The 27,593-nt window shown below is 41.6% G+C and overlaps 1 protein-coding gene across 2 annotated transcripts in view; it reads left to right on the top strand.

The window, feature by feature from the left end:
- Positions 1-1,598: 1,598 nt before the first annotated feature.
- Positions 1,599-27,593, top strand: part of NETO2 (neuropilin and tolloid like 2) — a 29,478-nt gene continuing 3,483 nt past the window's right edge. The window contains exons 1-8 of one of the 2 annotated variants that reach the window (XM_069868570.1): positions 1,599-1,801; positions 13,790-13,846; positions 15,346-15,486; positions 17,447-17,695; positions 19,714-19,758; positions 19,848-19,975; positions 22,863-23,091; positions 27,020-27,133. In XM_069868570.1, the coding sequence (XP_069724671.1) occupies positions 1,768-1,801; positions 13,790-13,846; positions 15,346-15,486; positions 17,447-17,695; positions 19,714-19,758; positions 19,848-19,975; positions 22,863-23,091; positions 27,020-27,133 (997 nt within the window). In that variant the 5' untranslated portion in view covers positions 1,599-1,767. Of the gene's footprint in view, positions 1,802-11,504; positions 11,584-13,789; positions 13,847-15,345; positions 15,487-17,446; positions 17,696-19,713; positions 19,759-19,847; positions 19,976-22,862; positions 23,092-27,019; positions 27,134-27,593 lie in introns of those variants that run through there. The other variant, XM_069868569.1, reaches the window with a different exon arrangement.

The raw sequence follows: 27,593 nt of genomic DNA, 5'->3' as shown, positions 1-27,593 counted from the left end.
TTTTTTTCTCCCATTTCTTCAGTGACCCAACTGACCGCAAATCGTTCTCTTGAATTCAAATTCAGCTTGAGATCTGAGATTCAGGCTAGTTCTCTTGTTTCTCACCAGCATAAGTAATAAAAATATCTGACCCAAGTTTTTTCCATCACCTACACTGTGTATTCCAAAACAAAAGGAAAAAAAAAAAGCATAGCCCCCTGTCTCATAACTATCTGTGCAACGGCATAGCCAGGTTTTGGTTTTGTGCTGGTGTACCTACAGAGATGATAAAAACCCATGGATGATGCACACATACAGTAGAAATCATTAGTCTTGTAGATATTTTCATGAGTTTCTGAGGTAAACAATTTTGTTAGTGAAGAAAAGAATGCAAAGTAGATTCACCTCATGAGGACTTATCTTTGTACAGGAGTTTTCACTACAGAATCTAACATATCACTATAAAAAACGTGGTTAAGAGGTGAACAGAGAAATTGCTTTGTCTGCTGCTGGAATGCAGCTATTTCACAATCCATGGGAAAACTACCCTTTGAGAAGGACTGTATCATCTCTACTGGAAACTGAAAGGACAACTCGAGGAAGCGGAATAATATAATTATGTAACGGGATTTTGCCAGAGCATCAAGCATTAATACTTCATCAAGCTTCTTAGAACACTGAAATGGATCTCTAATACCCAGGACCATCACTACCAGGCCTCACCGGCTCTCACCTGCCACCATGTGCAGCTCCGCGCTGCTTGGGCTGATTGCTTGGCAGTCCCTCCTTGCGTAGTTGCCAGTAACTGACAGTCATGCTGACTTGAAGAGCTTGAACTATTTAACTGATCGTCTGAAGCAAGATAATGACCTTTTCTAACAGGATATGCTAACCTTTGAACATTGTAGGAAGGATTTAACATTCAAACATATAGCAGCGAACCTCAAGGAAATCAGAGCTTTGTCTCTCATAATGATGTTTGAGACCATAGTGAGTGGCCCTGCTCCTTAAGCAGATGGAATCGCAGGTTACCATTGTGCATCTAATTTACAGTTTGCAAAATGTAGGGAGTCTGATGAGGGGGTTCCGAACTCCTCCATAAAGTGCTTCAGCTCAGACAGCCGAGCTCCACGTGGGACCTGAACGTTCAGCACGACTGCGACGAGAAGGCCTGTGAGTTAGGTGGAAAACGTGCACTCCTGGCTGCTGCTGGAGCGTGCTGTCGGGCACGGGAGGGCCGCGGGGGCCGTGCCCAGCTCTGCGGCGAGGGGACCGACCCAGAGGGCTCAGCCCGTTCCTACCCGCTGTGCGACGCTTTGCAACACGCCCCACGCAGACTCCAACGCCCGCTTACTTCGGTGTTCCGGGATCCCGAGCTAGAGCGCTCAGCCTCGCCTGACCGGCAGCTCTAGGGAAGAGACGGAACACCCCAAGGCTCGTGTCGCCCACGGGAGGGCTGACAAACCCCGAACGGGCTGACGGGCGCGGCTACGACCGCACCGGGCGGCGGCCCGAGGAGCGGGAGGGAGCGGAGCCCGGCGGGGGCGGCGGGCGGGCGGGCGCTCCCGCTCCGGGCAGGGGCGGGCTCGGCGGGCGGGGCGGGGGGCGGGCACACGCTCGCGAGCTGCTGGGCGGGCGGGCGCCTCGCACATCGTGGGCGAGCTCGGCGCGGCGGGGACCCGCGGGGCCGCGCCCGCTCCGCATGGGGCCGAGCGCGCTCCGGGCGAGCCGCAGCCGCGGGGCCCCGGGCGCGCGGCGCCGCTGACCGCCGCGGGGCGCCGGGGGACGATGGCCCCGCACAAGCTGTGCTCGGTGCTGGAAGGTAGGGGCGCGCGGGGCGGGGGCGCGTCCCGGGGCCTTTGTCTGCGCCGCGGCCCCGGCCCCGCTTCGGCCGCGCGGGCTGCACCCGCGGGGCTCGGGGGACGCGCGCGATCGTTCCGGCGGGGCGTCGTGCAGCATCCGCCGGCGCTGCCCGAGGCTGCGAGGCGGCACTGCGGGGCGGATTGCTGTGCTGCTGTGCGCCCGTTGTCCTCCCGCCGTGTGGAAGTTACAAAGAAGTCTGCTTTAAATCCAGAACGCTTCCACCTCCCGTAAAACCCCGTGTGCCTGGCCCGAAGGGCGGATGTCTTGAGGCTTTAAATAAATATTTTTAATTTATTAGCACAGTAATTGAGAGACAGAAGCTACTGGCTCTCAGGAAATGTCTCTGTAGATCGGTGTTAGCCGTCCTCTGAGTGCAGGTGACACGGGATCATACGGCTGACATCGTGGAGAAAAGGCTTTCCCTCTTCTTTTTTAAGTAACATAGGTAAACACCGTAAACGCCTATAAAACAACCATAAAATACTCCTTGACTACTTTCTACGTCTGCAGATTTAATTACACTTTGGAAATATGTGATTGCTGCAGATTTGACTGTGCGGGTTTTCTCTTCAACAGACCTCATGCTAATCTGTTATAATTGCATTAGTGTCCAGGTAAAAAGTCCCTCTCCAGCAAGTTTTTTATATTATTCATAGTCTATAAATTGCACAAAGCCATTAGTCAATAGATGTTAGTATTCTAAATGCGTCACTTGCCATGACTACAGAAACAACCTATCATTAGTTAGCATCATACGCTCCCTTTTGTCTTTTCTTTGCCAGAAGTCTTCATGTAGTCCAATTATTACATCTAATCACAAAGAAAAAAAAAAGATTCCTATAAATAGATACATAGATTTAATCCCAAGAGGAAGCTGTTGGGAATAACACTCAAAGTAAGCCTCAGAATTTCACAAGTTGCTTCTTAAGTTCTGCGTGGAAGCTCTCCCTACAGTGGCAGCGATTCTTTTCTCTCCAAACCAACAGCTTGGTGTGCAGAGCTGGGAGAGTTCTATTAAACCATGTATAAGGGATCATGAAGCTCAATGTGTTGTGAAAAGTCATACAGCTTTTAATAATACTTAAAAGCCGTTCAATCCTCTGTTCTTAACATAGTGTGCACCAAGGTCATATTTTTTGTCTGTGTGGCTCAGGGCAGAGGAGATACTATTACACTCACTTGGGGCAGTTCAGATTTCTTCTGTTACACTTGTTTAGAACTACCCTGTGTTCTTCCTCAGGTATCCCTAGTAGGGGCTGATTTACATAAACTTGTTAATGCCATTCTTGTTGCCACCATCCATAGTGTTCAGCAAGACTTTATCCGTCTCCCCCTGAATCCCGTCACCTCACAGTGACTGCTCTCGGCCCGCTCTGCCGGCTGACTGGACGCGGCGGTGGGCTGTGGCGATCGCAGCCGGTGCTGCTGGCGTGGAGCCCACCCAGCACCTGCCTGCTCTTGGTGGTGTGTGCAACCCGCTGGAGAGCAGGCGCTTGCTGCATTTTGGTGGGTGACAGACAAAGCCTTTGCCTCCCGCCGTCAGCAGTTCTCAATGAGATTTTGAACAGGCTAGAATAATTTTTCTTTAATCCTAGTGCATACTGCGAATTGCAGCTGCTCTGCAGCCATAAAGCACTACGACCCTCTACTTCACAAGAGAAAAGCAGCTGCTTTCTTCACAAAGCTGTGCTCCTGTAATACTTTGGCAGTACATTTATCTGTCTTGCATTTCCTCATATCTGCTATTCCCCCAAAACAGTTTGCTAAGAGCGTGTTTCCATTCTTCCAATATGCTCCATGTTTCATTTCCATATGGTATTACTTGGTTAAAAACCCCACAAGCCCTAAGTTAAATCCTGACATACGTTGGTTTGGGACCATTTCAGTTATCATATTGGATTAGCTTAGAAAGCCAAAAAGAGAATTTTGTAGTGTCTGTCCTGATAATTCAACCAGCAGCCAGGGCCAGAATAAATTACTGCTACTTCTGGAAAGTTGACATTCCTAGCCTTCCAGTGAGCTGCAGAACTGCTTCCAACTCCAGCAGGTTGCAAGAATGGGGAGTACGATGATTAACTTCCTGCCATTCTGCTCGTGCCCCTCATTTGCCTTTTGGCATGATTTTAACCGCTAATTTCTCACAAACAAGTAGTGCTAGGAAGTAATGCTTCCTTCCACACAAAAGCTAAGAATTATGCCTCCTGTTTCCAAAATCATAAGGTGCTACAATGGCCCAAAAAGCTGAAAACCAGCAGAGGAAAAAGAAAAAAAGATAATTTAAAAATCTGTTAATGGTTTCTTGCTTTGTCCTCTGAAGCAAAAAGCAAGGTCCTGACTGTAGAGGCTGCAGAGGCCCTAGCAAAGGCAGTAGCAAGTGCAACTCAGAATTTCATTTTTTACTTTAAAACATGATCTACTTGCAGCCTTTTCTGCTGCACTTAGAAAAAGCCAAGCACCAGCTTGCACCACTAATCAGTTAAGCAGGAGTAACTGGAGTGAATAGGATTCAAAAAGCTGCTGTGTTACAAGCAAGGAAAGTATTTGGTGGTATGTTTATGCCTTGCTATAATACATACACAGACTTAATATGCAAAATGTAGATGCCTAGGGTAGCATAACTTCAAACACAGTAACTCCCTGGTTTTCCTAAGGCATAGTTGACAATGACCGCTAAAATTTCTACTGAACAAGTTATAATTACATTTGATATTAAGAGAAAAGTTCAGTATATAAATCACATGTATAGTTGTGGCTGGAGCACAGAGCAAGACTGGATTGAAGCAAGGAGCTATTAAATTATGTATCCCTATCTAATGAAAAAGCTAAGATTTTCAGCGTAAGCTCTAAGGTTAATTCACAGAGAGATATTAGACAGAAAAATTACTCCCAAAATGAAACTTCAGAAGCTATTCATCATTTATGAACCTGTCAGAAATTCACAATGTAGTTCATGGCAGGAATGGTGAAGAGAACGAATAAACATCTGCAATTATACAAGCAATTGCACTTAGTCCTGTGCATGTTGTTCATGTACAAAGCAGGTTACACAGGTGATGGACATGCTTATCTGGACCAAAGCAGAAGTGTAATTACAGTGTCTTGGACACAGTTGGGGTTCTAGCACAGCACAAAGGCTTGCTGTTTTCTGCCTTATATACTCCAATTTTTTTTTTTTTTTAATTAAGGAAAGACATCTAGTCTTTAATAACTTAAATAGCTGGCTGCTTCTGTTGATACGTGACTGACAACTGCTGCCTCTAGTACTGCAAGTGCCTGGGGTTGGGGAGTGTTAAGTTTTTCCACCAAAAATCAGCAGGTAACATTTCGTTAAAAAAAAACAAACCTGTATTTCTTATCATTATCTTTGTGCTTCATTCCATTTTTGGCTATTTTGGTTATTTTGGACCTACCATGCAGTAGGAGAGGACTGCCAAAATGTTAACAATGCATCTCACAAAACCTCCTTCTTTACTATACAATAAAGTCCATGAACACAGAGAAATTTCTTTTTAAGGGACTGAAAGTGAGGAGCTAGAAAAAATACTAATTTATACTCTGTGCACAAATTGCTGTCAGACATCACAGAAGACAGTAGAACTTTTAATATTGATTCCATAATTGACATTCCCGAGAAGATTTCCACTGAAAAAAATACACTATACTTATAATAAAGATCAAGATATTAAGAGGTTGAGTACAACCTTTTCTGTTTTTAAGTCAAAAGTATCACTGTTCTAGCATTCTGGGAATGAGTAATCTCTGGCCAAGATTTATTCAGACTGGTCATGTTCAGCAGGGTCAGTTCTGTCAGCTCCAGTGAAACCATCTGAACTCTAAGTCAGCGCATATATTTTAATAGGGTTTTTGGAACCCCTCATCAACATCGTGTGCACATGCAGCCTTCTCACCAGTCTCCTGCTGCACACAGCTTGGAGATGAAAAAAAGATCTTCTGCATAAAAAGGAAAGCTTCTGTTTAAAAAATGAAAGCTATCATTCTTCTGGCAGAAATTTGGCTGGCAGAGGTACCAGGAATGGATTATAAATCACAGGATGTGGTAAAACGAAGCAGCCCACAGCTGCCTGTAGATCTCTAATGGAGGAAGGGACCAGAAATGTTAGATATTGTGAGCAAACCTGGAGGGAACTCTGTCAGTCCATTCAAGCATGAATTGTTCTGCAGATGATTTTGATGAAAAGGACATGGGAGAACTGCATTTACTTCCTGAATCAGTTAACCTGGTTTCTCTGCAGAGATACGGACTCACAATTTGGTTTTTTGGCAATCTGAAAGAGAAGGATCCCTACTGGAAGCAGCTGGAGTGCGATGAAACTGTTATATCTGAGAGCAGACCTGAGAGCAGTCAGCTGTCCTGCTGGCATGCTAATGGCTAACAAGATCTGGATCTCAGAAAGGCACTAGAGCCACTGTTGATAGATGTTGGGGCCCACTTCTACCATCAGTCTTTTGTGAGGAGGATTAAAAACAGGGTAGCAGCTCCGCTAGCATGCTCTGGGTAAGATTTAGAAACAGCTAAAATATGTCTTGCCTGATGCACGCCTTCATCTCTGTTACTTTATTCTGTGGCAGTCCAGCAGTATATTGCAATACAGGGAAAGCACTGGAGCTGTTAATAGGCAGTCACCTTAGCTGCTCTGTGATACTCACGTTACCGATCTGCAAATGTCCTGGTGGGACGACAAGTGATTAGGGAATATACACAGACTAGGAACTGAAAGAGCATGTGGGATTTGGAAACTGTTGTGTTTTCATCCTCAGCAATAGAATTATTTGCCTAAAACAGCAGCAACAGATGCAATCCAGTATTCCTTTTATCAATTAGCAAATGTCACCAAATGCTGAGAAGGGAGAGAAAAATCTCTTTCCCTGGAATTCACAGTTTGTGCTTCTGAGCTAAAAATGGCTTGAATCAGAATTAGCTTTCAGAAAGAAAAGAAGGTGACCGTCCACACAGAATTACATAAAATCCAGAGTGTCTGCTTTCCTTCTCCCACTCTACCTCGTTGATCTGAACTGCAGAAATTCTTAACTAGTCAATCGCTTTGAATTTGCACACCATCTGATCACGGGACCTGCGCTTGATCAGAGTCCTTAAAAGCAACCAAAATGTACATAAGTAATTTATGTTATAATCTTGGCCAGAGAATAAGAAGGGATACGATGTCACAAGTGTCCCTACCACATGAATAGCTAATGTGGGGAATAGACACATGTGGGGAGAAAAATGGATGTAAAGGCTAGGGGTAATATGATTAGCAGTTGCTCAAAGTAATGTGAATCTTAGCTCATAGGGCAAATTAGGAGCTAGGTTTAAGAATAGTACACAGAAAAAAATTCATTCCCACAAGGCAAAACATAGTCTATAATTAAGATCAAGCATTTGTTACTCTAGGCTGAATCTGCCAGAAAGGAGCAGGCATCCTGGCAAGATTTTCTAACGTGCATGGCCTGTGAGTTGCCAGTTACTGTCTGTTTGGACTGTGTGTACAAGGTGCTGCCTGATCCAGGGAACACAGCACAGAGATAAAACAGAGAATCCTTCTTTAAGCAATGTCTGTCTTCTTTATCCCTACAATTCTTGACTACCACTATACTAAGAATGTGTAATTCTCTAAATGACTAAGTCTTTATTTAAAAAAAACAAGTAGAATTTGCCACTTGCTTTCTCAGTTGTGCATGACTGCTCCCCAGTTTGATCCCCAGCTTGCCCTGCATGCGCAGATCTCCCACTTGTCATTGCGAAAGACAGGCGCTGCTCTTGGAGCCACACAGCAAATCTGGTCTGTTCTCTCTGTAGTAAGGATCCCTAGAGCATGCAGAAAGAGCAGGCAAAAGAGATACCGTAGGGAGCTCAAAGCGCCACTGAATCCTCTGAAATCTGAAGAATGCATATTGCCAGCAAGTACAAGCATATGCCAGATCTGCAGCCTAAAGCAGTTGTTTTTCTAAGCAACACACTCATTTCTCAATATTGGCTTGAGCCTCAATTTACTGAAAAACTGACTATATTCTCATTTTTAAAGAGAAATGGGAGCCACTGATTTGTGAATCTTTCTATATATACTTCAATACACAAATTAACAAATATTTTGCAGCTTAGATTACTTTTAGAGAATGTAAAGAAATGCCAGCAAAGAAAATCTTGGCTCCTGCAAGCAATGCACAGTTTATTACATCAGTTCAGGGCATTCTTTTATATTATTCCATAAGCCTATTTCAACAACAGAGTAGTAATAAGAATTTGCAATGTATTGTTAGTGTCTTCACTCTTAAAAATTTATACAGCTGTCTGCAGGCTATGTGATCTAAAATATTTCATGTAAAGAAACGAAGAAAATGAAAAATCAATTCTTTTAAAAGCAGACAGAAACTTGCTGCTTTTTCTTTATTTCTAGTTAATGTTCATGCAGGTAAAAGCTGTCAGATCTTTAAAGAGCAGTACAAAAGCATGCACTGTAATTCGTGGAACAGAAGTCTGTAGCAAATAACCAGATCCATAAATAAAAGAAGCCCCTCTTAATCTGCCTGCCTCAGTGGCGATATTGCTGTTGGCTTAGTGACAGACAGTGTGCACATCATGAAGGAGAAGCTCAGTGTAAGGTGCAAGAGCACTAACCTGTAGTATATTCAACACCTAAAGATATCTCAATTTATCCAACCATTCTCCCATAATTAGTGTCCTGTAGCAGAATTCTCACCATGCTCCTCCACTAAAACCAAAGCAATCCCACCATCCTTCTGTCCCTTTGCTGTTCAGTGCAGTCAGCCCGTCCCACACTGTGTGCGGTTGCTTGCAGTAGCAAAGACAGTTGTAGATTCTTACTCCTCCTGCTTCCTCTGCCATCAGAGAATACAGTGCTAAGTCCAGAGTTCTCTTCCATCTACATTGAGGAACAAGCATGTCTCAGGCACGGGTGGACGAGGTGCTAAGGGGCATGGTTTAGTGTGTGATAGGAATGGTTGGACTCCATGATCCGGTGGGTCTCTTCCAACCTGGTTATTCTATGATTCTATGATTCAGGGGTATGGAATGGACTTTAGAAAAGGAAAAAAGGAGGAGCAGAGAAATACTGTGTCCCACTGCAAGATCAGATGCATTAGAAGTATCTGAACTTCAGTTTATTAGAAATAAATGGATCGTTCTTCCTCCTTCTGAAACTGCGACAAGACATTTAGTGAGAATAGCTCAGTATCTGGTGTCTGTTGGAATTAACGTCTGTGTCCCCACAGTGCAGAACCAGAACACTGGGTCAGCTCTAGCTCTCCACTGCACCATCCCACAGGATCTGTCTCCTCTAGACATCTTCCTTCATTCTTACTGACTCCTGTGGTCCAAATCGATCTTTGAAATTCAACAGTATCTTTGCAGGAAGTGGAATGGATTTAGGACACCAAGCGATTGATTTGTTGTTTTTTAAATGCACACAAAAATGGGTTAATGGAAGCAGTCTGAAAGGTCTAAAAATATTCTGACTGATTTTATTCTTTCTTTTTTTTTTTCCCCTTTCATCCTGAACATTGATAGGCCTTATTGTCAGCCAAAACCCCTCCCGTATGTGGTATCCCACATCACACTGTGTTGTGTAAGTGCACGCTGCTTAAGGCAGTACCACTGTACCTCAGGCGTACTTGCCCAGTGCTCTCAGGAAGAACAGACACAAGTCCTCTCTGCACCTCTTTGCCAGTAGAGTCACAGTGATGAGGACAGCTCCCATACAGAGCACTGGTCAGAGACACCTCTTGTCTTTGTCACGCTGTCACCCGGGATTAAAATGGTGGCAAAGGAAGGCCCTTCAACAGTTTGCTACCTGAGCTGTTTTGAATACATCTGGAGGGCTGTTGAGAGGATGAGCCGGCCAGGGAACAAAGAGAAGGTGGCCCACACTTACTGTATCCACTCATCTATTTAGCATGACAAAAGGAAGATGGCAAGACAAATATTCAGCCCATTTATCTTCTGTAATTGCCTGCATATCCATGCTGTTCTGCAGGCTACACGTGCTGTTCTTTTGCAGTTGCACACCACACACCATACACTGCTCTGGACTACCAACAGAAATGGCATAGGCTTTAGAGCGGCCAGTGAGACTTTCTGAGTCCATTTAGGAGGCTCGTTGCTGTATCCACTATGGTTCAAGAAGGGAATCACTAGCTAGTGTAACTGAACATTTATCGCATGTTGTCTCTGTCTGTACAAGAGAGCACAGGCACTGGAATAAACATGGACACTGACTGATACTCTAAAGGTGAAAAAGAATAAAACAGGTAGACTGGAATAGTGCTGGCTTTAGGAGACAGTTGTACTAAAAAAAACCCAAACGTACAAAACTCCGAGTTACTTGAAAGTGACTATCTGCATTAATTGTTTTTTAGTCGAGAACTATTATTTTACTCATAATTCTGTGTTTGTTTGCTTTAAGAAAAAAGACAAAGCCCTTTTCACATTTATAGAGGCAGCACAAGTTATAAAGAGTTTGCTGTGTCCTTGCAGAATGAGGGTGGGCATAGCTCGTCTTTAAGAAAGGTTAATTCCGTAGAAGAACATACTGGCCCCTGATTTACATAGGATTGTGGAAACTGCATTTATTTTAATGATAAAGGCAACCTGGAAGCGTTGCTCCAAAACCAGTGTAGAAAAAAGAACCCAGAAAAAATATATTAGACAACTTTGTAACCACTATTAAGATTCTCTGTTAGGGACAAGCAGTCTCAGGAGTATAAATGCATTATAAGGTCATGCACTTAAACTCAGATCCTAGAGCACGCTCTTTAAACAAGGGCTCTTTATTCCAAGAATAAACTGCAACTCATTTTGAAATGGTAGCTTCTACATAAGATATATTAAAAACTAAAAATATCTGAAAACTAATGTCAACCATATGTTAATAAAGATGAGATATTGGTTTATTTTATTTGCTTTAAGGACCAGTGAACATCCATAACTTGAAGACCAGTAATGGGTACGAGATACTTCCTCCTGAGGGATGAATTTTCAGTTTTGACTGAATCAGCAACGATTAGCAATTGATAGGATGTATTGGAATAATAACAGTTAAGAAGTATAATTTTCAGTATATTAATACTGATGAAAATAGAGAATTATTGTGATGATGGAAACTGCAAAAATACGTAAGTCTTAACCTACTATCTCATAATCCATCCCTAAATATCGAGTAAGCTTCTAGGAACACAAAACTTGTTTGCAAGACCCATATGGTATTTTAGAACTGAACTAATCTTACAAGGGAAGAGCAGTTGTTGGTGAGGAACATCTCATAACAATACACAGTCCCTTTTAACACAGGTAGTGAGAAGAAAAGACAGCAGAAACATACATAATAAAACACAAATGGACACTTTCAGGGGCAGACTTGGATTCCTTTTTCTTTCCCCAATATATCCTGTCTCTGCCCACATTACAGCAGCATCTAGACAGGTTCAGTCGAGATCAGGGCAGTTCACAGTCAGTGTGTACTCTGGAACTCTCCGAAGGGCTGAAAGTCTTAACAGCCGCACTGGGAAAATCACAGATAGGGAAAATGCTGTTTCAGCATGAACCACTGAAATGCCTGAGCAATGAAAGAGGAAAGCTGGGAAAATAAGCTTCTTGAATGTGACAGTAAAATTGTTGCTGAAGTCTTTCTTTTCTTGCAGTGATGAGGCATTGCCCGTCTGACTTAGCAGAGGAAGGACACAGGAAAGGCCATACCAGGTCAAATTGTAAGTCCATCCAGCCTGGTATGTTCTTTCTCAGAGCTATAAAAGCAGAAAGAGTGTAAAAGTAGAGCAGATTATATTTGCCCCAAATACATCCCTAGACTTCCAACAATTTCAGGGGTCTCTGAAACAGAATTTTCTGCCTGAAGGCTGCATTTTCTAAAAAAAAGAAATTTTGTTTTCTTTGAACATGGCACCCACTAGCTGTGTCTGATAGCCTGTTCCTCTGCTGGAAGAGACAATTAATAGTTGCTCTCTGTTCACCATCTTAGTGGCATTCATGACTCTGCAACTCATATCCTGTCTCCCCTCAGCCAGCTCCTGTCCACAGAATCACAGAAAAACCAGGTTGGAAGAGACCCACCGGATCATCGAGTCCAACCATTCCTATCAAACACTAAACCATGCCCCTTAGCACCTCCTCCACCCGTGCCTTAAACACCTCCAGGGAAGGTGAATCAACCACCTCCCTGGGCAGCCTGTTCCAGTGCCCAGTGACCCTTTCTGTGAATAATTTTTTCCTAATGTCCAGCCTAAACATCCCCTGGTGGAGCTTGAGGCCATTCCCTCTTGTCCTGTCCCCTGTCACTTGGGAGAAGAGGCCAGCTCCCTCCTCTCTACAACCTCCTTTCAGGTAGTTGTAGAGAGCAATGAGGTCTCCCCTCAGCCTCCTCTTCTCCAGGCTAAACACCCCCAGCTCTCTCAGCCGCTCCTCATAAGACCTGCTCTCCAGCCCCCTCACCAGCTTTGTTGCTCTTCTCTGGACTCGCTCCAGAGCCTCAACATCCTTCTTGTGGTGAGGGGCCCAGAACTGAACACAGTATTCGAGGAGCGGTCTCACCAGTGCCGAGTACAGAGGGAGAAGAGCCTCCCTGGACCTGCTGGTCATGCCGTTTCTGATCCAAGCCAAGATGCCATTGGCCTTCTTGGCCACCTGGGCACACTGCTGGCTCATGTTCAGTCGGCTGTCAACCAACACCCCCAGGTCCCTCTCCTCCAGGGAGCTTTCTAGACAGACTTCTCCTAGTCTGTAGCACTGCATAGGGTTGTTGTGCCCCAAGTGCAGGACCCGGCATTTGGCCTTGTTAAACCTCATGCCGTTGGACTCAGCCCAGCGGTCCAGTCTGTTCAGATCCCTAATTCTGTCCAGTGCAGAGTCCTGACCTGCTTAGCCAGTTCTTCGAGGTGTGTGTCCAGAATTGTGGAGATAAGATGGTAGCAAATGGAAGATTTGCAGAGTGGCATAATTATATACTCTACTTCATTCTCATTTCCCTTCCTGGTGATCCCTAACAGTGTGAGGAGGCAAAGCATTTTAGGAAAATCTGGACATAACACCTGCTTTAAAACTGTTGGTAAATAGTGGAATGTGGAATTTTTAACCTGTGCTGTTCAAACTGATGGTTCTTGGGTGCAAGGAGAGCGTAGTCAAAAGGCCAAAAGCAAAATTATCTGACAGTTTCATTTTAGGGGGAGAGAGAGAGGAAGGAAAGAAGGAAGGAAGAAAGGCTAGCTGGAGGAAAGAGTGTAATAGAATCTTTAGCAGGTCCAATATTTAGTCAGTTCAAATGTAGAAAACACCAGCATGTACCTGCAGCTGAGACTAACATGGCAAACCAGAGTGCCTGCAACAGCGTACATCCTATCATGGCTCCAAGCACATCCTTAGAAACTGTATCTGCTCATTCTGGCAGCATCCCAACAAATAGTCTCGCATGCACAGTCCTACAGCACTCCTGAAATTCATGTCAGGATAAGACTGTGCCGTGTCTCCGGTGGCCTAGATACATTTATTGGAAGCTGGAGAAGTCTTTTGTGCACGTTAAGCAACTAGAGTTTTAGGATAAGTATGGTTCAGTATAGCAGTAAAGTATTTCATTTCAGGATACAGAGGTTATATAGAAGATGGATACCATGCAGTTTTATCAAATGCTCTCGAAAATATTCTTATTTTCCCCTCAAACAACACACTGCTGTTCTCATATATGGTTTCATAAGGAGTTTGGAAGGAGAACCAACAGTGCACTTAGACTGCACAGGTTTCCTGGAGTGGAGATGTTAGAAAGGCACATAAATGAATGATGCATTTTTGTATGTTTTCCATTGTTTTGGTCAGTGATTCTAGGATTTGCATGGATTGGGACTGCAGAAAATCGTCTATAATGTTGAGGAATTAATTATGCTTTTCCTGTCCAATTTCTCTTGTCAGTGTTGCTAGTAACAGTCCTCGTAGTGGAAGGGATTGCCGTTGCACAGAAGACACAAGGTATGATTTTGGTTTGATGATTTTCTTTCAAAAAATAGAACAGTTTTATAATTTTGAATTAAGCAATATAAGTGAAAGGAAGTATCTACATTCAGATATTAATAACTCTTACTATTAATAACTCTTGAATTACCAGTATGAATCTCAGAATTTCCTATTTCCCCCCCTATTTACTGCATTTTTTCCAATGAACAAAGCCATCCGCTCACAAAGAATGTGGAATTTTACTAACCCACTTAAAGTTCTATGGGTTTAGACCTTAGAGGTGGGGAAAAAACACCACAGAAATTCAGGTTTTCTATATCTGACAACAAGCTTTTCAAATAGTCCACCCACAAACAGTTTTGAAGCCTGCTGAGTGGGGAAGGCACCAGTTTCACAAACCTTATTTTCTCATATGTGGGATTAACCCACACTTACGAGAGAAGAATTCCTTCAACTGACACCTACAGAATTTCCTTGAACAATTTCTGCAGAAGAGACTAAGTTTTCACCTACATAAATCAAAAAGCTGCCAAGATACCAGTGGAAGGTGATGTAATTTCCTGGGGGCAGCTATGACCTGTATCAGCATGGAGTCCCTCTCAAAGGTCTGCAAAGAAAATTGCATGAACACCATCATGAGAGCGCCCTGTGAGATTCAGGAGAAACCTAGCAGAAACCACATATGCTGTGTCTTACTCTCTCCAGTTCTGCTGATAACAAGGAAAAGGGTCAAAGGTACTTCTGAAGAGTATCAGACAGATCGTACCATTCCCAGCTCCTTTTTCCTTGGATAAGGACATCCAAACTACCAAAGCTTCTATGAATGCTCTATTGTGGTACACTGGCTTAGTAAACTGCAGTCTCAGTTAGAGGTCGTGTTTCCCTGTTCAGGCAGGAGAGGAGTGATCTGAAATGAGACCCGTGGCTACCAGTGCAATCTACCTATCCCTATTAATTTTATTAACTACCATTGCTTTATTTAGTATATTTACACAGAATGACACATTCTTTTATGAGTGTTCTGTATTCCAACAAATTGCTGTTAATAGATATTCAACCCAAGAGCCATGTACTTCAGTAAACTCCGGAATCAAGGACAAAAATAGTAAAAGCTAACAAACATTTTGAATTATATTCACATAGTAATGGAGAAGACATAAGCCATAAAACAATGCTGCTGTATTGGCAGCTGCTGTGACTGTTTGACTTAGAAAGAAGAGCATCAAAAATCTAAACTGGTTTAGGTAAAAAAAAAATTACTCCCTCTCTTCCCTTCCCAAGAATTTCTGGACATATTTGGTACTCAAAAACTTATATCTTTAGGATATACCACATCGCTAAATTAAATGTAATTATTTTCTGACTAGATATTAACGTGGTAAAGAAGAGGATTTTCAACTAAAATAAATGACCTATTTTATAGAATACGTCTTATGTCAGTGGTTTACTTTTGCAAAATCAAATTGGCATGCTTGCAGGAGAAATTTATTTGATTGCTTTTTTTTTCACTTAAGGTGGGCAAAATATTGGAGTAAATCGCATTCCTGCTACCCAGTGTGACAACTGGGTACGGACCAGTAATGGAGGACATTTTGCTTCACCAAACTACCCTAACACATACCCACCAAACCAGGAGTGCATCTATATCTTAGAAGGTATACTCTGTATACACTCTGTATTTCTATTCTGCTGTTGTAATCTTGCTGTTAAATGGATAACTTTGAACAGTTAAAACCATCATTTTACTATACAGTCCACTGTTGTATAGCAATCTTGGTCATATAATCAATTCTCTATTCTTTCGCTTGAACAAGCACCGAAGTTATAATAAAAGGTTGATAGAAAATGCAAACATTTGGGAATTAGCTATGCAGAGTAAGACATACCCTCACAGCCAGGAAAAGCAGCATCAGATCTACTTCAATCTATGAAGGCACAGAACTATTGAGATAATTGTAGCTTGTTATCTTGATGTCACTTGCACTATTGCTGATGATAAACTGCAAAAGATGGTTGAAGCCCAGCTTCCCATTTAGCAGACCATGCTGTGTTATTCTTAAGTGCGTCTTAGAAGCAAAAAATCTTTATGCTGTCCTTTACTAATAAAACAGACATCTGACTGCCTTAGCACTGTACTAAAAACACGGAGATCTATTAGCACTGCTGAGGCCACTACTGAAATAATGTGATGAGGACAAAAAAAATTCATTAACTAGACTAAAACCACACTCCAATGAGAATATCTTGGATAAAGGCTGCAAGACTTGGAATACACTTAATTACTTTTTCCTCCTATTTGAATGCACCCAAAACCCACTGAAGTCAGCTAAAAACATCAGTCAGCTTAATCATCAGATTCATATCAGTTAATTGAAATATTCCAAGTAATACGTTCCAGTGAGGTTTTATTTGTACAGTATCACTCTGGTTCATAGATGCCCTCACTTTTGCTTGTATGCATGCACATCTCAAGTTCTGCATCTTCCCTGCCAGGGAAGGTACCGGAGGGCAGATACCCTGTCCTGCTCCAGTGGTCAGACACACCAGATCCACTGCTGGATCTCCCTTGTGCAAGGCAGTGCCCATGGGGCATGGAATCCATTTCCAGGCCTTGGTCCTCCCAGTTCTTGCACAAAAACGTGTGCATTTGAGTGAGACCGAGGTCCTGCACTGTTTCTAGCCAAGGTGGGGTCCCTCCTGCAAACCACTGCCACAATGTGAAACAGCTATGAATGTGTCTGACTTGCGTGTGGGATCTCGACAGAATACTGGAAACGTACGCGTTGAGTCCTCTCTGCACTCAAAAGCAGCAGACAGGCTGTGGTTCTCTGATGCTGTCATTACCAATACCTGTTAGTATCTGAAAGTATATATAGCTCAACAGATGAAAAGAAGGAGAAATACTAAAGCTATTCCTGCAATATATAAGGGCAGGGTTCCAAAACTACAGATGTGGACGTAGCTGCAGCTCATCAGGATTAGGGGTCTGACTGAAACCCTGACGTTGCACTGTCGCTGGTTCAGACTTGCTAACATCTGCAGGCACCTGCATGTTCTTAATATGAAGCATATGAAGCATTTACACATCTTGGAACATTCCAGTGAAAGACATGTCCTGCCAGAGGATTTTAAAGTTGTTGGGGCTTACCATTTAGGAAATGTACCAGCAAGTAGCTTTTTGGATCTTTTTCTCTTCCATTCTTTTCTCATCTCTCAATGTTTTGTCCTTTTTTTATGTACTTTGCTTTCAGGGAATACTAGTTTTAATTTATATCTTAATATTAAACCTTGTTTGAATACCTTTGCATATATGTTAATATCTGTTAAACGTGCTGCACTAAAGTTGTATCATTGCTGATTTTTCAACAGTAAAGATCAGCAAGCAAAAAAAAAAATCTATACATTCCATAAAAAGTATCTTCTACACAATCATCTTTTGGATTTTTATTACAGTGTATCTGAGGTTTTGTAGCAGACTCCCAGATGTATTCTGGGAAGTTTCCGGTCGCTTTTATATCTTGCTGTTTTGGAGGCCTGTCTCTTCATTATTTCATGTCTTCGTATGTTTTTTATATAGATCTTCACATAATCTTTTGCTTGATTTTTTCTATGTAGCTGCTCCACGGCAAAGAATTGAGTTGACCTTTGATGAACCTTATTATATAGAACCCTCATTTGAATGTCGGTTTGATCATCTGGAGGTTCGAGATGGACCTTTCGGTTTCTCCCCTCTCATTAATCGCTACTGTGGTCTGAAAAGTCCTGCATTAATTAGATCAACAGGGAGATTTATGTGGATCAAGTTTACTTCTGATGAGGAGCTGGAAGGAAAGGGATTTCAAGCAAAGTACTCATTTATACCAGGTAAAGACACATAAAATTCTGACCGAGTTTATGGCTCTCTGCTCCCACTGAACTTTATGGATGTGTTTGTGCTCACTGTCTAGAACTCTATTTCATCAAGTGCTTATGATGGCAAAGAGACAACACGATAGTGACAGCCTCGATCTGCTAATCCCACAGCATACTCCACTTAAACCACTTTGCAAAGCTTACTGAAGGAAATAAAAGCTCTGTACTTTGCTAAAGAAGAAGTCAGTTGATCTTCTTCATGCTGAAGGCTTTAGCAGCTTCTGTCTGCGTTACTCTTAACTTGTACCAGTTTCACCAGTGGTCGTAATGGAAAGAGCATTTTCGTAGACAGATAGCTGGCACTTCCAGCAGTCTTCCATATAAGAATATAAGGTGCTATGACAGAAACACCTGAAGCAAATCTACAATAAATGCAAAATACTTTAATCTCCATTCTGAAAAGCCAGAGGAAATACCTATGCCGTCCAGGCACGAGATCTTGGTGTAACCAGATCTGTGCAAACCACAGGCTATGGCAACAGAATTGTTCTTTTCCAAAAGTACTGTGAAGTTTACAGGGTCTGAAGGAGAGGATAATCTGCAAACAGTGCCTTCGGACAGACTGAAAGTATGTCTGCTCTGTGGGGCTACTTAGAACTGGCAGGGCATTCTTTTTACCAGAAAATTTGACCTGGTGTCCTTGTGCACCGCTTGGCTGCTGTGCTTCATAGACACTATATGGGTAGTTATCAGCATTTTATTGTCCTTGAGGACAAAGACAATATACAAATCTCAGCTCCACTACGACTGTAAACGTACACACAGGCGTAACTCCTTAATGCCATCTTTACCCAGCTGGTCTTTCACAGAGTCACAAAATCACAGAATCACTAGGTTGGAAAAGACCCACAGGATCATCGAGTCCAACCATTCCTATCAATCACTAAACCATGTCCCTCAGCACTTCATCCATCCGTCTTTTAAACACCTCCAGGGATGGTGACTCAACCATCTCCCTGGGCAGCCTGTTCCAGTGCCCAATGACCCTTTCCGTGAAGTTGTTTTTTCTGATATCATAGAATCATAGAATCACCAGGTTTGAAGAGACCTACCGGATCATCGAGTCCAACCATTCCTATCAAACACTAAACCATACCCCTCAGCGCCTCGTCCACCTGTGCCTTATACGCCTCCAGGGAAGGTGACTCAACCCCCTCCCTGGGCAGCCTCTGCCAGTGCCCAATGATCCTTTCTGTGAAAAATTTTTTCCTAATGTCCAGCCTGAACTTCTCCTGGCGGAGCTTGAGGCCATTTCCTCTTGTCCTGTCCCCAGTCACCTGGGAGAAGAGCCCAGCTCCCTCCTCTCCACAAGCTCCTTTCAGGTAGTGGTAGAGAGCAATGAGGTCTCCCCTCAGCCTCCTCTTCTCCAGGCTAAACAACCCCAGCTCTCTCAGCTGTTCCTCACTGTTCTTTACCCCAGAGCATGTGAGAACAGTACACCTGAGTATATATTACTGCTGATAGAAAAAGTATTTATTTTTACTATTGATCTGTTCTTCCTTCTATTATTTATAAATGGCAGTTAGAGACTTCGAAGTGTTAATGTATTTTACTAAATTACTTCATTTCAAATTGTTCAGAACTAGACAGACAGCAGTCTGACAGAAATGATGCACACATAAAGATCACCTCCACCTTTGTAAAGCTCCAGTGATTTCAGTGAAAACTGGCACAGGTAAGTTCAGAATGTAAGGCAGGAACAAAATACTGAATAGTAATTTTTGCTGTTATGCTGGAAATCTGAGCTGCCAGCATAGAATTACCTTATTCAGAGAAGCTCAGTCTTTGTGGAATAATGTTATAATCTAAAACGAATTTCCCTCTGTACCTTCCAATTGATTCAGTAAACTTCCTGGCAATTTTTATTGTGACGTAATAAAAAATGGACATAATCTTCAGATTATACTAAACCTTGAAGTGATTCTTAAGCATTGACAGCCCCTGTGATTCATGACTTCTTTCTATTACAGATCCTGACTTCACTTACCTAGGAGGCATTTTAAATCCCATTCCAGGTCTAGTATCACAGTAACAGTTTTTTTATACATGAAATTTTAAATTAATATCATCCTGCATTTGACAGCAAAGTATATCTTCTCCCTAGACTGCCAGTTTGAGCTCTCAGGAGCTGATGGAATAGTACGTTCCAGTCAAGTAGAACAAGAAGGAAAAACAAAACCGGGACAGGCAGTTGACTGCATATGGACAATTAAAGCTACTCCAAATGCTAAGGTGGGTTTCATTCATATCATTCAGCATGAATGGGTTTCCAAGTCATTGGTAACAGGCAATAGTCACTAGTTGTGATTTACATAGCATCTAACTGAAGTGAATTACGTATCAGTAGCTTAGGAAATTCAGATAGAGGATTGTTTCTGAAATTAAACTCATACAGGAAGTCCACAGTTGTTGATAAAACCCTGTTCATAATTCCCAAATACAATACCCACAGCCTGCTTAAAGAAAAACGGCAGTTATACATGTCAGAATCATACGCTAGTTAATTATTTATGAGCTACACCGAAGAGCATATATTTTTCTCCATGTAGCATACACATATGTGGTTTTGCTTCTGTGTGTGTTAAAGCACATTCTAGTGTTTGCACGTACATAAAAGTTAAAAAATTTTGTTGAGCAGTAGCTGCCAAGATGACAAACCTACTCTGCCTTCTTACACGTTCCCAGTACTTAAATAGCCAGCCTTGTTTCACCACCTTCCAAATTAGTTCTAAACCAGCAACCTCAAAGATGGTAATAAGAGCACAGGACAAGAAGGAAACTAAAACTCCATTAATACATTTGAGCCCTTGAGGAAGTGACTCAACTCCCAGGAGCCCTATACCAGTCTAAGTAATATCAGCAGTTCTTCCAGAAACAATAATAAAACCATTTTCTCTCTCTGTTGCCACTTGAGTGCACCAGGTCTTATGCTTAAGTATTTTAATAAATTATTGAATGCTGCCAGAAGGCAGAATTATAGTTGGGTCAGTCCTGAGATTAGATCATCATCCTAAATTATTGAGTTAAAACACTACAGAAAAATAATTCTTAAGAGTTCTGGCAGTAGTTTCACAAGCTTCAATTTTGGCAGAATTATGATGATAAAATCCATTAGATCTGATACGGTGCATCTCTTGAGACAAATAAGCATGGACATTGTTAATTTCCTCAATTTGGTTTTATAACAAAAATGAGGTTTTAAAACTTACACAACTGCAGGAATGAAAGGATTTTTTAAATCTGCATAACAGATATTTAATAGATTACCTCCAGATTTCAGAAAATTACTAGAATAATCAATATGATCTAGGAGTGAGGGCCTACTATATTTACATGCCTAACACACCACAGGGAGCTTCTGCAGAGATGAGTTCCTTTAATGGAATTACTCCTTTGTTTTCATACACAAAATACGTCTGCTCAAAGTGTGCTGATTTATTTGTAGTTTCCATTGTCATTTTGCAGCAGATAAAGTCAATCATCAAATGAAAATACCATCTCTCAGCCCAAATATGAGCATGTGTGTGAGATGAGACACCAAGGGAAGACAGGTTCTGAGAATTTCTGGCAGTAAACCTAACAAAGTCAGCAAGAAATAACAATACATACACACACACACACACTGAAAACCACAAAACAGTGAGATGAAGTGTGAGATGACAGGGCACAGGCTGTGGCTTTTCACAGCATGTGCAAGGGGAGACAGTGCTAGCAACCTGCCTCTGGAAAATGCCAGGAAGGAGAAGCCAGGGTGTGCAAGCATCACCTGTCTCTTCCCATGCTCTGCCATGTTTCAGTACAGCCTGAGAAGTTGCGAGGGGGCATTATTTTTTGCCCACACAAAGGTGGTTGGTTTTATTTTAGTGAAGGCTTTGGCAGTAGCAGAGGTTAAAGTGAGAAATGGCAAAAGGGCAGAAAAATAGGTAATACAGCAGTAGAGCGCTTGGTATTCCCTGCTTCCTGAACTGGAGTGTGAGGCTCCTGTCATTAGGCAGATGCAGGAGAGGAAAGTGTGGACTGCACTCAGCAGACCTACCAGTAAAGCCAGGCTTATCTGAGGAGCACGCTGCAGCCCTCACAGAGATCAGGAGCACGTCCTTTCCCATAGAGCAGACTGCAGCTTCCATACAGAGAGATTCCTTCTCTGTCAAATTAATGGCGGTCTGGGGATTTCTGAAGTTAAGAGAAGGGCTGCGCAGTGTGCTGAGGTGACTTAGTTACACATCACCTTTCACTGTAATTTGAAGAATCCCAGTGCAACCATTCAAGAGATGAAAAAGTCCCATGATCTTTTCATATAAAGCTAACTGAATTACAACTTGAGCAAGTTTCGTGCTTCAGCAAAGTAAACTTTTGCTTACTCTTCAAGTGTCATCTTGTTTTTTTCATTTCCCTGATGTATATGTTCCAATGCATACACTGCCTGTTCTTGGATTAGATTTCTGCTTTTGGAGGAATGAAGATTGACTAGAAGTTATTAAGTCCTCCTAGGTAGCCAGCTTACTTTTCTCCTGCTTCCACTTCTATTCAGATTACTCCTGACTTTGTGGTTTATGTCTTCTGTAACACAGCAGTGGCTCAGTAATCAGCTTTCATTCCGATGCAACCAATTTAAATTTCCTTATTTTACTTCAGAGCTTTTCTAACTCAACTCCTTCCCTTATATTTTAACATTGGTTTTATGAATTAAAAAGAAATAAAAAAGAACAGCCAAATACCATTAAAACTCTTGCAGCACATTAATGAGTTCCTTGTCTCTCTTCTGAAGTAACAGGCTGCACATCTCACAGCACTGCTCAGGGCTTTCTTCAGTGAGTGTGTTGCTTTTTTTCCAAATAGGAATATATCAGAGTAAATTATTAAGTACAGATTGTTTTGTGGAGGGGGCAAGAAGTGAAGCAGGTACTTATGACAAATTTCAAGTAATGCTCCACACTGACATTTAGTGAGAATATGGAAATTTAAGTGTTGTGAATTGCGAGTTAAACATGTGTAAGGGACAAAACACATAATTCATTATTAAACATTATTATGAGACATGATTCAAAATATGCTAAGAAAGGAAATGGCCTTCTCTGTATAACTTTTCCTAGAGACATTAATTTATCTTTTTTAACAGATTTATTTGCGATTTCTCGACTATCAAATGGAGCATTCAAATGAATGCAAAAGAAACTTTGTTGCTGTATATGATGGAAGTAGTTCCATTGAAAACCTGAAGGCAAAGTTCTGCAGCACAGTAGCAAATGATGTCACACTGCAGACTGGCACAGGCGTGGTGCGGATGTGGGCAGACGAAGGCAGTAGGCTAAGCAGATTCAGAATGCTGTTCACTTCATTTGTGGATCGTAAGTAGATTTTAAAGTGCCTGTTCTCTAGGATGCAGGGTAATCCAGGTATTTTAGGAAACGCATCAGCTGTATATTATGCAGCAGGAACACACAAAAAAGGCTGGTTTTGTTTCCTTCACATACTAGCAAGTAAATTAAATACTGTCTTTATTACAGTTACAAGCATAGTTCCTGAAGAATGGCTTTCCTCCATTCTTAACAGTTTTATTTTTCATTTTAATTCAGTAGTAATGCAGCTGCTGGCTGTCCTTCTCACAGAGTTATACAGATGAGCACAGACTGACTTAAAGGCAGCAATGGGACTGAAGTGGGCTCTGCTGCTAGACCCCATGTTCCAGTTCCCTGCCACACTGGATATTCAGATGGCTAGAAAACATGTGTGACCCTTCCAAGTCTGGATCTTCTTCCTGTCCACAGCTGTACCCTTAACCTTGGCCCTGGCACTACTTCCACTCAATCCACACCTCAGCTGCTGCCTCCTTCTCCATCCCACACATGCCCTCTTAGCAAAGCCCAGTCCTGAGGCACAACCATGGATGAGCACTTGAATCCAAGCTTCTTTAAGGAGGCTATATTAAAAGCAGAGCTGTAAATGCATTCTGTGGTCCCGTTTGGATTCAAAGTTTCTCCAAAGCATGCTTTTTGTGAGATTTTCTGCTAAGTGCTTTCTCTCTGAACTTAATGGAATTGTTGCCTCACAATTTTACAAAGGACAACATTGTCCACATGGCAGAACCTGAAAGTAAGCACCATCTTCATCACTAAAACAATCTAAGTTTAGAACTGCAGAGCAGACACAAGATAGATGAGGAAATCTCAATAAAACCTACTTGCTACTTCAGGAAATAACGCCTATGCTTGTGCTAATGGTTTTCAAAAAGTTCTGCTGGAAGAAAAATAGTACAGATTTGCTGCCAAAGAAGTAACTTTTTTGACAACAAACATGTCTGCAGTCAGTCCTGAAAGGGATCCTGGTCACCACCTTGCCAAAAAGTTCAGATTACAGCTAACAAGTTGATTTTATTTTCTGTTAAATAAAGCAGTAAGGTTTAGCACAAGAGAAAAGTTACTTTATAAAAATTACTTTACAGAAAGTAACAGAGACTTGGAAGAGAAATAGGTTACCATTACTACCACGTACACAAAGTAAGCAAATGACTGCATCTTTCATACTTGTCTGTTGTTTAACCTACAACAGCCATTCAGTAAACTTCAGATCTTGTGAATTTCAGTAAATGTCAAGAACATTTAAGAACAAGTTGCAAAATTTATAACTGCTGTTCCAGTAGCTTTTATTTCAGTACAATTTCTAATATTAGCAATAGTGCAAGTTATTCAGCTGTCAGTCTAGAAAATGCCATAAAATTTGCCAGGGAAATTAGCCATTTATATTATAAATATTGGAGTGGGGTTTTTTTATTGTTTTTGATTGGGGGAGGGAAGTTTTGTGGGTTTTTTTCTGAGTGTAACAGTAACTATTCTAAAGCTAGGTAACTTTCCAAATTTACGATTCTAAAGTCACTCAAAAGTCATCGGCAGAAGAAAATCTGCAAAGGTATGTGGTTATTGTTGCTTATATTAGAACTTGAGGTACCTTCTTTCTTGGATAGGGTAATTGAGAAGTACATGCCTGAAAAACATTTCATGCATTTTTAAATAATCCAGTGATAAGCAGTTTTTCTAACTGAAAAAAGTGAATGTGAGCTTATCTTACTTTCAGATCATTTAGCTATTTTTCTCTTATACCTTACTAATGATTTGTAATTATATGAAGCCAACCATGAAAACAATCAATATTTCCAAAAAGATTTACATAAATGAACTAATTGTGCATGAGTCACCTAACACACGCTTAGTGCTGCTTGCAGATTTGACTAATTCAGCTGACAGCAGTGTTAAAAATCAATGTATACATTGATTTCTGGCTTGGTTCGATACATGAATAATGGTGGCTCTGGAGAACACTGTGAACAGTGCACCATCCCGAAGCTGTTATGAGAAGGGTCTAGCTCTGTCCTTGAAGTCCTGGACTGCAACCAATCAATCACTGTGACTTTTAGACTTAGTACTCCCAGAATAACAGACAAAAGGAAGATTAAGTCCATTTGCCTCATCTTTAGGAACTTGTGAACAAAAGCCATCCCCCAAAAAAGTTAGAGAGGCTACACAGGAATGTGGAATGGGGCTGTGCTAGCAGATGGAGAAGCAGCAAAATGCATCACTCGAAAATTCAGAAGCATGACAAAACTCCCCTGTTCAGGGAAATAAGAAAAGGAATGAGTTGTACATCATAATTCTTCCTCTGTGCATCCAAACAAACTAAAACTCAGTATAGATCCAGCAGAATTCCATGGGTGCATGACAGCCACTCTGGACATGTGTTTCAGAGATCCTTCTTTATCTCAGTCAGAAATATTTTAGTAGATATTGCAGCCTATGGCGTACCCAGTCTTTTTAAGCTATTCTGCTTACGCAGTGATGCTTCTAGGCCCCTTTCAGGTACTGGAAGGTCGCTACAAGATTTCCTCAGAGCCTTCTCTTCTCCAGGCTGAACAAGCCAAACTCTCTCAGCCTGTCCTCATATGGAAGGTGCTCCGACAGCTCCATATCCTTCTTACATTGAGGATTCCAGAACCGGACACAGTACTGCAGATGAGGTCTCACAAGAGAGGAATAGAGGGGCAGAATCACTTTCCTAAGAAAAACTTAAAACCCATGGGCACAGGTTACCAAAATTCAGTGGAGTAAGAAATGAGAAGACAGTGTGTATTAGATTTAGGAAATGCAAATTCAGAATTAAAGTCTTGAATTTTCATATCTCTTAGGCATAGCTCCTCTTTTTTGTCACTGACTGAAACTCTGAAGCCTAACAGAAGAAATAACTGAGAAACAACTGTGTTGAGGACTGGTCACCCTCCTTTGCCATACTCTGAGTTTCGCATTACGTTTCAGAATCCAGACTGCTCAAGAATAAATCCTTTCTATGAAACCATATAGTGGAATGTCTATAACACATTTTTGCTGTTTAATATATAACTGATTCCACTAATAATAGACACTTCTGTCATAAAAATATATTACAGACAAAGGGAAAATCTATTTCTTGTCCAGTGCCCTGAATCCATAAGGATTTCCCTATGTATATCATACGACATCCTGAAAAAAATTATAACTATTTTTTTTCATATATGTTTGTCAAGGAGCTATAATAAACATTCACAGAAACATAAAATCTTTAGGGCAACTTTCTAGTTAATTTATTTCTTCAAATTTCTGAGGATAGAGAGAGAGAGAGATAGAGAGAGAGAGAGATAGAGAGAGAGAGAGATAGAGAGAGAGAGAGATAGATAAACTGTACTCTCAATCCCTGCATTAGCTCTAAAAGGAGGATCTAGGAGCTTTGATTCACAAGCAAGAACTTGTGCCTCCAGTTAGAGAAATCTCTTGCAGTTACTGAAACAGTCTTCCACGAGCTGAGATCTCATTTGCTTTGAGATATTAACAGGCTCTAAAATGCAGATGTTCAGGATCTGCTTCACAACATCTACATAGCAGATGCACAGTAGATTGAATAAATATATAATTGATGGTGAGCCTGCGATTTTTAAGTATTAAGTTTTTAAAGATAAGTAATAAAGCTGTCTTCCATTATCTGTGTTATGTGGCTGTCTTTATCTGCTACAAAGCAGATAAAGCAAGAATTTTGAGCAAGAATTTTGTGTAGCATTGATATAATACACCTGAAAGCAACCAGACAAAGAGAATAAATCATTCAAGAACTAGTGATGTGCAACAAAAGTGACTGTTTGAAAGAGAGATAAAGAATAGGTACGCATGTTAAAAAAATAACAGGAATTTACTAGTTTTCTTGCAGTGCATCGATTACTGACAATTCCTAATGTTTTCTTTCTCTTCTCTCCCACAGCTCCCTGCTCAGGCAACACTTACTTCTGCCATAGCAACATGTGCATCAATAATTCTTTAGTCTGCAATGGCATTCAAAACTGTGCATACCCTTGGGATGAAAATCATTGCAGAGGTGAATATAGTGCAAAGCAAAGCCTTTATGACTAGGCTGGTCAGTGTCCCTGTCAAGAAAGTCATGAAATGTCTTTTTCCTGGAAATATGCTGAAGGCAGCTTATTCTGCTTATCTCAGGAAGATGTTCCAAATTTTTTATTTGAACTCAGAAGTCACATAAGCATCCTGAATATTGATCTGACTGCTTTAGAATTAAGTTCCTTCCTTTTCAGCATATGCTCTGTATTTTAGAAGGATGTCAGCTTATTAGGAAATAGAATTTGGTATTTGCCAGGTTGCATCCTATCCGTTTCTAAACTTTAAATGACACCAGGATCATAGGGACAGGTAATATACAATATACCTTCTAGAGAAAAAACATGGAGCTGGAAGAAAGACACACAAGCCTTCAGGTACAGAAGGCCTTTCTTGGGGCTGAAATACAAGCAACAATCTTCAAAGACAAATACAGTTTTAAA

The sequence above is a fragment of the Phaenicophaeus curvirostris genome, chromosome 14 (assembly GCF_032191515.1).
Source record: "Phaenicophaeus curvirostris isolate KB17595 chromosome 14, BPBGC_Pcur_1.0, whole genome shotgun sequence".
NCBI classification, from domain to species: Eukaryota; Metazoa; Chordata; class Aves; order Cuculiformes; family Cuculidae; genus Phaenicophaeus; species Phaenicophaeus curvirostris.
This window is presented reverse-complemented; position numbering and strand designations above follow the sequence as displayed.